Raw genomic sequence first — 12,739 nt, 5'->3', positions numbered from 1 at the left:
TGTGATGAACGGACGCGTTAACAAAGTCCTATTTAATTGCACGCGTATCAAGCAGATATTCAAAGTCGAGTATCTCGGAAATAAAGCATAAGGGAAAAAGTTTTATTGTATATTTTTGATTGGATTTTGCATGTAGAATAATTTCCTGTCGGTTGTACTACCCGATCTGAAACACCCTGTATATTACAGTGTTATACATATAGGGTGTTAATGTAATTGATGTCTGAAGTCTAACTGAAGTCTCAAATGAAAAAGTTTTATTCTACATTTTCGACTTATTTTTTCACATAGAATCAACCCGTCACTGGTTGTACCAGTTACATCACAGCCTATATATCCTACATCATTTTATCAGGATCAAATTGGGCTCCCAATTCAAAGAAACGTTACCAATTGAATAAATTTAGAAAGCTTACAGGGGAAAATATAGTCACCCTACAATGTTTTACACAGAAATGGATGAATCGTGTCGTTTTACAAACAGATCTCGTCCAACAAACGAGAATTCATTGTAACAGTAATTCCCAACCAACCGATTCGCATAAATTATCCAAAGAAACAAATTGCTCGAAGCGATTCCCATAAATCCCATACAAACTCTTGCTCGCTAGGAATCCAGAAGCGTTCCATTTAAATTCCCGATGCGCTCGTCAGGGCCAACAAAGGCGATACCCAGCACGTGCGAGTGTAAACGACAAAGTGTTCGTCAAAGTCGAAACCGATCGGCAACGCGTGCAGGCATAAACGACAACGGCCTGGATCGGGGGGGCTAAACAAACTGCAATTTGTCGAACGACGTCGGTCGAAACGGTCGCGAGGAGTCCGTAGGAAGAGATGCTAACACGGAAATCATCGAATGGATACAAGCCCAGATGCATTCGGTGTCCTCGTCCAATTCGTTTTAAACTCCGATCGTGGGGAATGTTTCGTCGGTAACCCGTATCGATATCGCCGGCAATGAAATCGTATTTCCGAGCGTGTTTCCAGCGAACGAGCTCCATTCGTTCTGGTACGGTTCAGATATTCCAGCATCTTTCGCATCGCTTTTGCGAGCACGAAGACGCCTATTTCCGTTAACGTGTTTTAAGTAGAATCGAAGGCGGATAGCCTGTAGCTCATTGACCTTTGAAGGATATATAATAGGATTTTGAAATACGCATGGTCTTAAAGGAGGGTGCATAAGACTAAACAGACTTGACGTCGCGTTGTGGCTGAAGACCACGTTGGGTCCTCCAGCGAGAGGGGGAGGGATGTCCTGGGTGAACAAGAGAATTGTTTATATGCAACAGATGTGAGAAAGATAAAGATAACAAGCAGCTGGACATTGCGTTGCCTTTAGAATAAGTTCCTGAAGGACCACGAAGTGTAGACGGCAAGGGTCTAGGAAAGGGACTGTGATGGGCTCTGAAGCCATTAAAACATGTACATTTGGTGAAAAAGTCGAATCACTTCGAACATGATTCGACATTTCAATATCTTGAAAGTTTTGATAAATCTTGACTGGTCTTAAGTCTTTAAAAAGATTCGATAGATCCTGAAGGTCTTGATGGTCATGAAAGTCTTGAAATCTTTGACAGGTCTTGAAAGCTCGGTGAATATTCAGAATCCCATAAAAGCATTAGTAGACACTTAACTTTATGACATCACAATATCCTGTCCGTCGATAGTAAGCTCTCGCATATAGTATTCAGATGCACCTTACATTCAGAATGCACACACGGCCTATTAGTAATGGAACGCACGGCATTTGCTCCAGAATCTTGGAGGAGTGTGTTATTTGGTAAAAATCAGGGCCACCGTATAACATTTCTAACACGCCGGTTGTAGCATTGGGATGCCACGTTATCGGGCGCAGTTAGAAAGCTCAGGGTGCATCGATATTCCCGATTAAGTGGATTCGGATTCTCCGGAAGCGGCAGCCCGGCAGGGAGATCACAGAACTTAATACGTCTCTCGCGGAACGCGGCCGCTTTGAAATATGTACCCGACGAGCTTTGAACCCGAACGGTTCGTCCTGTATTCCGTGACGCGGTAGTCGTGATGTTTCCGACCAATCGACTATCGATGGCTTCCAGTAATTCACGCGTTTTGTAAATCAGAGTCGTGGCCCCCTTGATGATCAACGTCGATGCTTGTAACGACAGGCGGGGAGACACAATGGAATCGAAATGAAGAGGCATTACACCGGAACGCGTGCCTCTCGTCGCGTGGAAGTGTATGGAGGTCTTGTTTTATTTTCCTTGCCATTGGTTTTAAATACGCTGACTGTTTTGGTGATCTGCTCAAAGAGATAATAAGAACAATGCGAACGTAAATCTGTGTCCGATGTTGCATTCGAGAACATTTTACAGGAAAAATGGATAAAAAAATTTATAAGCAAATATTTTAATCTGAGGCTTTGTTTTCGATTAAGTCAGTATGGAAAATTGATCGTGTATGTTTGGGTGGTTGATTATTTAGGTCACTTGTCTGATTGTTACTGGTTATTTCTACTTCCTGTCGTATTTAGTATTTTCAATAATAATAATTCAATGACAATGAGACCAAATTAACACACGGTATAACCATAATCAGTGTGTGGTTCAAGTAGAAATAGTGAGTAATAGTCAGACACAATATTAATTACATTCGAACGTACGTGTAATCAATAATTTTGCAAGTTGGTTGCATAGTTATAATAAAAATTATTTTTTCTTGTATAACCACGCTCTTTTGGGTTGCACAATTATAACAATAATTTTTATTTCATTTTCAACCTACTGAATCAGTTCGTGAAGTGGATTTCAGATTCTAGACTTCTGTACATACACACAGCATGTCCACACCGATAAAGTTAAATTTTCACTTTAACTACTAAAGAATATGCGTCTAGATTTTCGTATATCTTCCTATGGAAACAATTCCTCCAACACTTCCTTCCTCTGATCGTTTAATCTTTTTGAGGCAAACATAATTTAAGGCATAGAGACACAATGTCAACGTGGAGATACCGCACGATTCCGGGATTTTATACAAAGTGCTCGACGAATAACTCAAACTTCAACTTCTACACCCCGCGAGAACACTTTATTCGAGTGAATTCGGTCGCTCAGCTGGCGAAGGTTCTTCAAAGTCGACTCGACGAACTTTCAATGTAACGCTTCCCGCGCGTTTCACTCCCCAGGATAAAAGACTGGCAAATATACTTACAATTACCTTAACTGTGTGCTGTATAATTTTCCAGCGAACGAGCTGCTTCGAGTGCGTCCTAACTTTTACGCGAATTAAACGCATTCGTCAGCCCCGTAGCTTTGACTAAATAACGTGTCATGTGAAGTGTGATAAATCAGGAGGTTTCTCTACTAATGTCGTTAAAGTCATATGTATGAACACTGTCGGTTACAACGAAGTAATCATTCATACACAAAAAGGATGACAGAAGACTAAATAATAAAACGAAAAATATAACATTGTTAAAATTAGAGGGATAAATAGTGCAGGATGTTTGACCGATGAAGTGAATACCCATACAGAGAAAAGAGGACAGTAGAGTGTGAATTCCACGGCGAAAAAATAACTGTGCCAATTCGTAGAAAAACTGTAAAGGAACAAAAAATTAGAAGCACAGTTTGAAGTATCGAGGTCATTCCATATATTCTTTTTCTTCATTTACTCCTAAATAACTGGACTCACACACAGAATATCGAGACAGAATGAGGAAGAGAGCACTTTTAATAACAAAGAACGAGTGCGAACAATTCCTGGAGCTTTCAGGGAAACAAGTGTGCCTTGTCAATATACACGTATGATTGCCATTTTTCCTCGACCAACGATGCATTAGATGTTACAAGAAAAATCTGCATCTAAGCTATCCCATAAACAAGAATGGTCTGCCTGTGAAATCGCGTAGAATTTCCCTAAGTTTGTATCTACTTATGTCATTTGTCTTATTACAACTGACACTGAATGATCGTTCAATTGTTCCTGTTCTAAGTTTCCACTTGTAATGCATCATCTTACAATTTCATTTTCACGTCAGTTCTTACAATTCCTTTAAAACCATACCCATCATTCAAACACCACCCACTTACTATTATGTCCTATCATTCCTTTCCTCCTTACATTTGACAGAATTCTTATTTTCTGTGTTTACTTACTTCTTTCTTCCTATAATCCCTTCATTTCCTATTTATACAGAGTGGTTCATCTAACTTATTAATATTAATAAAGAAACATGGTCTAAACTATGTCATGTTTTTCATCATTTAATCTCTTATTTACAATCTACCTAACCCAAACCTTTTTATGCAGTGTTTGATACTATATCGAAACACGGGAAGAAATATTGTACATTCTATTTAAAAAATTGACGATGACTGTTATATCTTGATAAAAATATAATACAGTAAAACACATATTATTACATTACATTACATGTCCCCCTTAACACCAGGCAACTTTTGTTTAAAATAATTTGTTAAAAAGCCAATAATTTACGAATAATTGAAGTGGTCACATCTGATAAACCATCCTGTATGTAACAAACTTTTCATTCTTTCTGTCTGCTTACTCTTCACGTACACTTTACAATTCATCCGAACCAACTGAAGTTAGGTGTTGATCTTTTAGGGTGCGTTTATATTGGAGCTGCAATAACAGCGAAGAAAAAGAAATATTTATTTCTCGTCGCTCTTATCGTTCATCGTACAAACTGCTCTAACATAAACACTTCCATTATAAAACAATAGATTGTATTTCTACACTTTCCTTTATCACCGCTCCGATCGTTTATCGCAGCTCCAACATAAACGTACCCTTACACGGTCCCCGTAACTTAGACACCTTCCCACGCGTCTTCTTTACCACAAAATTCCACGGCAAACCTGTCTCTCACACCACAATAAAATCGTCGCACGAAAAGGACAAAAGCCTCAACACCAAAATCCCTGCCGCGACATTCGATTCCCCATTGAAACGGACAAAAGACGCGCGTCCGTTCAAAGTGGCTCGATCGGTACTCGCCGAAATCAATTCGCGGCGGCGGCTGCTGGTTCCACGGTTCCGCCGTTTCCCGAACAGCTCCACGATGAATAACGATCCCCGGTCCATAGGCGTGTGATTCGCCTCGAAGTTGTCGGGGAGTCAACTTCGATGGTCGTTCTTGGCTATCGACCAGTCGGAACTTCCGTCGACACCACTAAATACAACGACGTAACGGCCGTTCAATTCGACGTGTCGTCGAGCCATACAGACACACACACACACACACATACATGGAACAAGTCGTCAGGTATACGAATCGACCAGTTGCCCCGAACAAGTATTCCCCTTTCGTAGACCGTGCATTCAATGCGTAACGTCGCATCGGCACGTTTCTATGAACGCGTGTTGATTCCTATATCGACTTGTACATATTTTTTTTCTTCCTCTGCTTTATTTGCCTCCTTTTTTTTTTATTACACACACGCGTCACGATTCCTATTGATCTACTTTTTTTTTTTCTTCTTCCTCTGCTGTATCTCCGGCCTGTTTTATTACACACACGGTGACGGTTTCACCGTGTGTGTAATCAGGTACGAGCGTTATTCACCGAAAAGAGGTTCTAGCATCTACGGTGCAACGAGTCTCGGATCACGTAGGCGTGGCAACGGTCTCGTTTCGCGTGAGGCTAGCATCGATACTTCTAATTAATCGCGCCCACGTTACGACCTTGTGACGCGATACTTTTAATGCTCGAGAGACACATCCCTAGGATGAATATTCTTCATGATCGGTATTGTCGAACCGTTCGTATTGCTGTGGAACGCATTCCCATCGGTGTAGTATTTGCCGCGGGAATTAATCGAACCGGCCGAGAATAATACTCTGGAATACTGATGATCGTTGTCCATTAATATAGACGCGGTGAACGGAGACACGTAAAAGAATTGTAATTGCTCCAGTGAAGGCTGTGAAATTTGCTGATTGGAGAAGAATTGGAGGAGAGGACAGAGGAGAAATATGATCATCCTGGTATTGGAGACATGTAATGAGAAGTTCCTTCGTTATGTTTAATGGGTTGGGAAACCTAAACCCTAATAGGGGTATTCGAAGATCTTTGTTTAAGTGTGTAGTATTTCTCGTAGGTGGTATTCAATTTCATTATAGGGATACTGCTTTCCAGTACACCTGGTCTGTATAAAGAAATGTAATGTTTCATAAGAATTATATACTTCGATCCACTTTTATTACTTTGCAGTATCATAAGTGTTTACCTTTATATCCCTAAACAATATTTTTTTAGAATTCAATAGTTTTCTGTTGCTTCATTACATCGACTTCATATTCGATAGGTGTCTTAATACTTATCAACGGAGGTGTATGTTCATATTTTCACGGTATAATATCGTTACCCACTATCGAAGAAAGAATTTCTTGTTGATTCTTAAAGAAAATAAATTACATGTTTTTAATTTGCGAATCACTTAAAGTCGCTGTACAGTTTACTAGTATAAAGTTTCAACCAATTCAAGCAGCCCCTGGGGTTAAGATAAAAATTCGAAACTGTTCCCGCAGGAAAGTCCAAGTTATAATTACTATACCCTATAACTGACAAGAAAGAACTAAAAAAAAATCGTGAGCCAGCAGCGTTACAGTTAATACACTGCGTAACCAGGAAAAAAATCTTCGTTTTTGTAAACATAACATTAAAAATGGGAAAAATGACTTTAATTTACTCTTGACTGTTCGAATGAAACAAAACAAAAAATATCGTGTTACAAGATTGAACCTTTTACAGTCGTATTTACATCAGACCTGGGTACCTTACTATTCAAAATTATTTTTCATTAAACGTACGCTAATTGTATGAACTCTGGTGGTTGAGAGCAGACATACGACCGGAACGGTAAAAGTGCTGCGGCGGCTGAGAGTAGACACACGACTGCCATGGGTTAAAATTGAGTTTCCAAACCTTTTAAAATGCTCGTTGCTAGTTTCTAGTAGCAAGTCAGTTCTGAAGCTCTACTGTTGTGTGTATCGTAGCGAAAAGAGAAAACCGTCTATAATAATTGATTTTCAAAGGCTTCTACCAAAAATACCACAAGAAATTATATTTCTAAATATTTTAGAACATTAAAATATGGTTTTCCGATTGTGTCTCATTTCTTGATGGGACAAGAATACTAGAGACATGATACTGGAATAAGCTTAAGGGACATTTTTGAACAATGTTTTTCCGAGCGCAGCGACACGGTAGTCCACTATGCATTCTATTAGTTCCACTGGACCGTGGAATTAATAAAAATTCTGTCACCAGCGTGAAGGCTTTCACTGGCAAAGGGATACAGCCGAACTAGCGTGTCGCGAACCGAGGTGTTACGCGTATATAGAGAGGAAAAATTTTACGCGCGGTAAACACGAGTCGCAATTGACGACGACAGGTTGCGAATTCACTGCAACGAATGACTCGACGTGACGGTTGTTTAGACGTACGAGTAATTTCAAACCGGAAAATATTTCCGTCTCCACGAAGAAAGAGAGACACTTCCTCGCAGATTCTGTCGAATTCGTCGACCAGTCTCTCTTCCAAGTAACAGAAAAGTATAACAGCCATAAAAGAGGGCGCGAACGATACTTTTATTATTGCGATAAAACCAGTTACTTGCTCACTAGGTTGGGAATCAGCAACAGGTACAGATTCCTTTTCACCGATCGTGTGTACAGCTCCAGAAAAGTCCCTCGACCTAGGAAGTAATCTTCCTCCGTCCCACGCGATCCAATATTCAGCCCCACGATCTTAATTTCAACGTTTCACTTAACAGAGTTGTTCCGGAGTAACGGTCGCGATTTAATTTTCACCGAAATTCCCGCCTTATCCCCTCTAAATACCTCCAAGTTTGCTAACTGGCCGGGTGGAAAGGTTAAGAAGATTTCGGTCACGGATGCAGCTCGAATCGAGCGCGCCTCAAGATCGAGAGTGGCAATATCGTCGCGGGGGCGTTTGGAACAATAGAAACTTTTAACCGGCTGTGCGCATTCGGCCAAGATTCTTGGACGACTCTCTTCTCGTTTCGCCAAAACACGAGGGGGACGAAACGGAATAAAAAGTAGAAGAAACTGTCTGGTCGTGGGAGAGAAGAGTGAGGATACAATTGAACAATAAGGAGGAAAGAAGTGTACGGCCCGGTGGAAGGGGTTCGAGCGGGTGCGGATCTGGCTTAATAAAGAGGCTCCCCGTTCACGAACGTCCTTCCCATTGTCAGGCGGGGGTGGAACACTTCGCGAAAATTACCCGCAATTAAGACGATGCCGTCGAGCAGAAAGGTTGTAAGTGGGCCAACGTGGTTACACGGACGATTGGTAAACTTCGAAGGCCACGTCTAATATCAGATTGTTGGCTACGTTGTTTACGAGCCCCGCTGAACCCTTGTAAAAGTTGCCAAGTGAAACCATCATGCTACCATTCGATGATCCATCGCCCTGAGAAATATTTATTGGTCGGTGGATTTTATTTGAATACGATGCGTAACGGTTACAGCGGTCTCACTGAACATGTTTGAGAAATACTATACACGTATAGTTAAAGTACTTACTGAACACATACAGGGTGATTCATAAGTACATATCAATACTTCAAGGGGTAAATCTACACACTAGTATAAGTGAAAAGCGTCATACGCACATTTTTCCTATATACTTTAGTTTTTGAGTTATAAATGATTAAAGAAAATGTTCAAAATACCCATCACGTGCCTCCACACAAGTTACTGCACACTGTAGCATTAAATGCTACACTCATTCGAAAATACCAAGTATACTTCGAATAGTCTTAAATACGTTGTGTATCCTTTCTTGCAGATCATGCACATTACTCACTTTTGCGTTGAATACACAATATTTGTAAATGGCCCCAAAAGTAAAAGTCTAGTGGGTTGAGATCGTGCACGTCGAACATTATCTTACTTATCGACTTTATCTTACTAGAAGGAATTTATAATAAGAAAGAAATTCTTGTAATCTACAACTGCGTCCAGAGTCTGTCGACAGTGTACGTTAAAAAACGAACTGAACTTACACCTATTAAGAATTTAATTCCTAGTTTCATTATACATGTTACGTATAGACAGACTCACCGTCGATGTCGATCTCCTGCAACATGGTACGCAGCTCCTCGGCCCTCGCGAACTGTCCAAGTGATCGCATCACCCTGCCCAGCTCCTCCTTCGTGATACTCCCGTCGCCATCCTTGTCGAACAGCCTGAAAGCCTCCCTGAATTCTACAACAATAAAATTCCACGCGTTTAATACACCAGGATCGCATTAATTCCCACCCTCGTCGCGTATAAACGGCCGAGCAAAGGTGCACGCGCTTTATAACAAGCAGGATACACTGAAAGAGAAAAGCTCTGAGTACCGAAACGCGTTCAAGACCCGTGACGCATAATGTCGTGGTAAAGAGGTTCGTTCCGGTCTTAATGCAGGTTGGTCCAAAATAAAATCATATGGCGATTAATAATTACCCGAGACCACGACTTTCGTTATCCAAAAAAGGCCCTTTCTCGATGGTAATAGAATTGAGAACAATGCACTGAATGATGTATAATTGTGTAGTATACATCAAAATTGTAAAAGATGTTGTTTGCAGTTCGTAACACTTAACAAACATCATGAAAATTTACATTTTGGGACAGATCTCTTTAAGGGTGGATTTTACCCCCTAACCACCCATTTCGATAGAAGTGGTTAAAAGGTTTAGAAAAAGGTCTTCGATAAAGCAGTTTAAGGGATCAAAAAATAGAAAGTACAGTAAATTCTTTATAACTGCTCGGAGAGATCTTTAAAATGCAATTCATGAATTGCAGAAATTGTGTCTCTCTACGATAACTGCTCAAAGGGGGCCGTGTTTCAAGTGTTAATCGAAGCTTTACTATACAACTTTTAAAATAGGTGTTCGTTTCATCAACTTTGGATGAATTTCAACAACATTATGAGAGTTTAAAGATTCAGCAAATTTTAAAATAGTTATGTCCGGCTTTTCAGTGAAAAATACCTCACTGAACAACAGCTCGAAGGGATCCCGCGAGAAATTCTTCTCTTTTGATGTAGCTAATTGCTTGACCCGAGTGAAATCGACAAAACCCCGTGATAGAGACTGGATCACAATCGTGGAAGACGCCGGAGGAATCGTAAAGCTCGCCCCCCAACCGACAGGTACTTGGCGTATTTTTTTTTTTTTCAAACGGTTCGATTTACGAGGCACGGTCGTTCGAGCTGATTAAATGCTCCGGTCGATAACATTCCGCGATGTTTGATGCCCGCGGCGGTCACGATGAGGCACAAGGGACACAACCGGCGCGCGGGTCAGACATCGGTTCGTCGGTGCTTGACTCGACCGTTTAATAGCCTCGTTTCACGGCCCATTGATTTTGCACGTACCGGAGGCTATGGTTTTCCTATAAGCGCACATTCCGCGCCCCGCAGCGTATCCATGCGCTATTGTGCCGAGAGGACCAGAGAGAGAAAGAGAACGGAGAGCTCGAATAGAAACGAGAAGCCACGTGATTTTTCGCTAATGGATAACGGTCGAAGAAAAACCGCGCAGGAAGAACCGTCGACAAATAGGTTCTGCTTAACCCGGTTACGGGTTTGCGGTCTCGCGTTCCCTTTTTACTCATCGTTTTCCACTGCCCCCTCCCCCTCGCGGTACTCGTTCCCCCTTTTTCTTCTTCGAACCGTATCTCTCGAGATAAGTTCTACGATAACAGAGGATACTCGTAAGCCATGGGCACGATTAGGGATGATTTCTTTGGATAGAGGTATTACAGGTGAGTATCTCCTAGACTGAATTTTAAACGTCGCTTGAGAAATGGTACGATGTAAGTAACGATCGAGTTAAATCGAGGATTGAGCGATTGGATTCTGTTCGTCGTTCGAGTCTCCAGCTGGAAGCAAAACGTTTAGGCGCTAAAGCACGCGAAAAAGGTCGTGGTGACAGTTATTGGTTCACGCCAATTGTCAAACGCTGATCAATTGTCGATGTCAGAGACGGTTCTATCGTTCCGTCGAACGCGTCTGGTCATTGTAGTCTGCGTCTTCGTTCGCTCCTGCTTTTTTTTTATTTCTTTTATCTATATTCGTATTTGTTTTATTGTATTTGTCTTACGTTCGTTTCATTCTTTTATATTTATATTATGAACCCATTAAGGACCAATGCTCATTTGCAATATTTCGTCAGTTAACTTACATCATTGAATACTATTTTCTAACATTGGGGTTATGAAAGAGAATCCTAGAAATTGGCTTAATAATCTTTTCATCACTATTTATTGTTCCATTTAGGTATGTAATTTTGCAAAGAATAAAAAATCTTATCACTTCACTGCTTGGTCCATAAAGGGTTAATAAGTGTTACAGTACCCGAAGATTGTGAACACCCTCCTGACCCACCTAACTGCCATATCTCGTATGTTTATTTACAACTGGTGACTCGACTCATTGAATTTAGTACAGTATTATTAAGAATACACTCGTTTTGCTTCTACGAGAATGATAGAATACACGAATCCCGAATGAAGTTCTTTCCGAAGGGAAGATATGATGCAAGTAAATGTCTCTTCAAGGACATGGCAAGTGCTTTCCGTGAAAAGCTTGTTAGTTATTGGTACAGAAAGTAACTCCGCCACGACGAATATTCGAAGTTTTTAATGCGAAGCTACGCGCTTAAAGTTCCTCGATAGCGTCCCAGAAAAAAGAAAAAAGGAATGGAAGCTGCAGAATTTAAGTCGTCGACGCGTGTGGCGTGCCTTTGCAGCAACAGAAAAGGCAGATTCGCGTCCTCGAGATACGACGCTGACAAGATTTTCTTTTGACTCGAATTCCGTTTGGCGAGATCCCACGCTTTTAACGGCGTCACTCGCTCGCTCATCAGTGGCCGACCTGGCGATTTCCACTCGGTCCCGTGAAACGACTTGACGATGAAAAATCGTTTTTACAGCTGTAAAAGCCCGTTTCGGATTCGTTGAAAGTTCAATCGTCACCCGTTTCCTATATTTTCTTTTAGCTTTCTTATTTAACCGCGGCAGATGGGGGACTGAATAGGATCGGATATAAAGTTTCGACTCGTCGGCGTTGGAAAGATGGGAAAATCGAAACAAGAAATTCGTACTTCCGTTCGGTGGCGACGCGTGCGTGTCAACAAATTCAATTCTCGCGAGACCTCGCGTTAATTGGATATTTAACCTCGCAGCGGCTACGATCTACTTGTTAACGGACGATCGTGATGGTGAACGAAATGCCTGGATCTGAACGCGTGTGACGTATGAGCGTCGCTACGACGGAACTAACGAACTGATGGGAATAACGTCGAGCGAACGCGGCTCGCTGAAAATATCGGAAATACAATTTTTCGATTCGTCTCGAGGGAATGGTTTCGAATATTGCGAGAATATTTCTTCGAAGACTGAAAAGGAAACTCGTCATCGTGTTGTACTGGATTTTCGAATTTACAGGAACAGTTTTAACGATGGAAATATGATATTTTTAGCGAAACTTAAGAATATGTAGAATGCTGATGACTGAATACCTACTCAGTAGAATTTTGACTAAAAATGAAATTAATCTGTTTTCCGTTTACCGTAGGTGGATATAATGAAATGATTCAAGAACCTAGCATTTTGGTAACGAAATGACATCTTACATATGTGGAATGTTTGAAATTAATTATAATAATGATTCAGGTTAGTAAATATGAAACCGATTTACCTACCATAATACACATATA

At 41.0% G+C, this 12,739-nt stretch overlaps 1 protein-coding gene across 2 annotated transcripts in view; it reads right to left on the bottom strand.

Annotated features, from left to right (window-relative positions):
* Positions 1–12,739, bottom strand: part of LOC107185799 (probable calcium-binding protein CML11) — a 53,619-nt gene that overhangs the window by 34,041 nt on the left and 6,839 nt on the right. For both annotated transcript variants that reach the window (XM_015573560.1, XM_015573561.1), the window contains exon 3: positions 9,093–9,236. In XM_015573560.1, the coding sequence (XP_015429046.1) occupies positions 9,093–9,236 (144 nt within the window). The remainder of the gene's footprint in view (positions 1–9,092; positions 9,237–12,739) is intronic.

The sequence above is a fragment of the Dufourea novaeangliae genome, unplaced genomic scaffold (assembly GCF_001272555.1).
Source record: "Dufourea novaeangliae isolate 0120121106 unplaced genomic scaffold, ASM127255v1 scaffold56, whole genome shotgun sequence".
In the NCBI taxonomy this organism is placed as follows: domain Eukaryota; kingdom Metazoa; phylum Arthropoda; class Insecta; order Hymenoptera; family Halictidae; genus Dufourea; species Dufourea novaeangliae.
The sequence above is the reverse complement of the archived record's forward strand: the minus strand, read 5'-3'. Positions and strand labels throughout refer to the sequence as shown.